The sequence below is a fragment of the Myotis davidii genome, unplaced genomic scaffold (genome assembly GCF_000327345.1).
Source record: "Myotis davidii unplaced genomic scaffold, ASM32734v1 scaffold128, whole genome shotgun sequence".
NCBI lineage: Eukaryota > Metazoa > Chordata > Mammalia > Chiroptera > Vespertilionidae > Myotis > Myotis davidii.
This window is the reverse complement of record NW_006299719.1, coordinates 3800864-3803524: the sequence shown is the minus strand read 5'-3', so window position 1 is coordinate 3803524 and position 2661 is coordinate 3800864. Positions and strand designations below refer to the sequence as shown.

General features: G+C 45.2%; 1 protein-coding gene across 5 annotated transcripts in view; it reads right to left on the bottom strand.

Moving 5' to 3' along the window:
- The window catches only part of ZRANB2 (zinc finger, RAN-binding domain containing 2), a 24070-nt gene extending 23611 nt beyond the window's left edge, over positions 1-459 (bottom strand). For 3 of the 5 annotated variants that reach the window (XR_001515916.1, XR_001515917.1, XM_006775917.2), the window contains exon 1: positions 285-459. Coding sequence is in view for 3 of the 5 variants with exons in the window: in XM_006775917.2 (XP_006775980.1) it covers positions 285-340 (56 nt within the window). In the remaining 2 variants the exon portion in view is untranslated. The remainder of the gene's footprint in view (positions 1-284) is intronic. The other 2 variants (XM_015571890.1, XM_006775916.2) reach the window with 2 other exon arrangements.
- Between the last annotated feature and the right edge of the window lie 2202 nt (positions 460-2661).

Here is a 2661-nt window from a genome sequence, read left to right as displayed (position 1 = left end):
CGGGCCGGGGCGGAGCGGGAGGTGGGGGTAACGGGGAGGCCAATCTCGCTCCCCAAAATGAGGGGCTGACTTGGCGACATAGGAGTGAGGAAACGCTGCAGGGATGATCACGAAAGCCCTCCTCGTGAGGAGACTGGGAGCCTCCTTCCCGCCCAGGAGCCCGGAGTCGCCGCCTCCTCCCGGCTGAAGGCAACGGGGATCGTAAACGGGGAAAACGCCGAACCGATCTGAGAAAGACGTCACCGATCAACCGCGCGCCAAGGCGGGGCCCTGGCTGGACTCACTTTTTGTCAGGGCAAATCCAGTCACCGTCACTGACTCGGAAATTCTTGGTCGACATCTTGGACGCCGCCGCCACCAGCACAGCCACCCGCAGCTACGTCTTCACCGGAGGAAAGCGGGCTGGGGACTTTCGGCACTCCGGGGCTGTCCTCGTGCCGCCTGACTCCTTGCCGCCGCTGCGTCAGGGGCTGGTGATGTGGGCACTTGGCCGGGATTGAGTTTAAACCTTATTTTCCAGAGTAAGGTGCCTGTGCGATTTTTTTTTCCTGGTCAAAAGAGTTATAACGCAAATGTATTCTCCCGAGCTAAATTAACAGGCGCCGTAGGGGCACCCCAGGCGGGAGGCCTCTAGGCCCTCGAAGCCTTGGAGCGCCCCCTACAGGCGGGAGGACCCCAAAGGAAAGTACGTTCGTAGCTCAGATGGGCGGAGCTACGTAGGCCGAGGCAGAAGCGATTGTATTCAGCTTGGGTCTTGGAATAGCTGGCTGGTTGCTCAGTCTACTGTCAAAGGGTTAGGAACAGTGTATTTCCCAAGTTTTTGGAACACCTTCTTTAATAAAGGATTGAAAATGTTGTTCTATTATGCACACATCATGTCGTTTAGAAAATTACTGTTTTTTGATACATAAATACAGATAAGCAGCGTACACATGGAAACGGACCATTAATTTGTGAACAAGGATATTGCCAAAATTAAAAAATCTCTTATTTTTTTAATTGAATTTGTTGGGGTGACATAGGTTCGCAAAACTATTCCGGTTTTCATGTGTACTGCTCAATAAAGCCACCTGCACACTGCATTGTGCTCCCATAGCCCCAAACAGTCTCTTCTCATTCTCCCCACCTTCGCCCACCTCCACCTAACCCGGACCCCCCGCCCCCCCACTTCTCTCTAACTGTCATCACACTGTTGTCTGCGTCTATGTGTGCACATAGGCAGATGGATAGATAGATAGGTAGGTAGGTAGATAGATAGATAGATAGATAGATAGATAGATGATAGATTGCACGAGATCAGCTGACTAAGATCCACACTTGACAAAGAGGTGAGAAAAGGGAGGAAAAAAAATTTGGATTACCTCTATACTCTTCAGACCACTGGGCCTACTTTCCCATTTCTCTTGTCTAGAAAGATAGGGTTTCTCTTAGTATTGGAGCTGACTAAGCCCAGGCCGTCACTACTAGGCTAGAAAGATGGTTTTTGGTTTTGGAACTGTCCAATCCCAGGCCTTAACTCCCAGGTAAAAGCCCAGAGGGGAAAAAGATGGAGAAAAAGCCAGGAATTCCCCCACAAACTTTGGCTCACAGAAGCCCCCTTCCACCATTCAACTGGCTAGAAATATGTTGTTGTTGTTTTTTAGTTCTCAGATTTTCTGCATGGGCTGCCATCAGTTTCAGTAGGTGCCAAGGCTCAGGTCAAAGCTGTAAGAGAAAACAGGAAAAACACGGGGCGTTTCTCCCAAGTTTTGATTCTCCCCAATCTGTCTGTTTTTGTATTCTCTTCAGAGTCCCCAGGTATTTGCTTTTTGTATTTTGTGCGGAGCTTTCAGTTGTAATCAATAGGAGAGCTAGGCTGCAGTAGTCTTACTTCATTTTGGCTGGAGTTACTTACCAATACATATCCATCAGCATGATTAAATGAAAAATTCAGGCAATACCAAGTGTTGGAGAGAGTATGGAGAAACTAGAATTCTTACACACTGCTAGTGGAAATGTCAACTGATACATATGTTTTGGAAAATATTTGCCAGAATTGATTATATTTGAATATATACAAACCCGAAATACCACTCCTAAGTACACTTCCAACAGAAATGCACATAAATTCACCCAAAATGTGTATAATAATGTTAATCACTGCATTATTCACAATAGCCCCAAACTAGAAGTTTCCAAATACTTATGAATAAATGGATATATAGTCACACAGTGGAATACTATATACAGCAATGAGAATAAACAAATTGCAATCACATTGAACAGTATGGATGTGACTCACAAATACAATATTTAATTGAAAAAGCCAGTCAAACTAGTACATACTTTATGATTCCATGTATGTGAAGTTCAAAAGCACCTAAAACTAATCTAGGATAATGTTTACTAGGGAGTGGGGAAGACATAGTGACTAGAAGAGAACATGAGGGAACTTTGAGGGTCCTAATAATATTCTTTGTCATAATCTGGGTTCTGCACCTTCTAAAAATTCATTGAGTTGTATGCTGTTAACCTAAAAATAAACGCCAAAGTGAGAGGCAACAAGTGTTTATTTGAGATCAAAGAATAAGCTACTTGGGAAGCACTGTTTCAGGCAGAAACTCAGATAGTGTTCTGATTATGGGGTGAAGGCAAGGAGATTTTATGAGAAAAGGAAAGGAA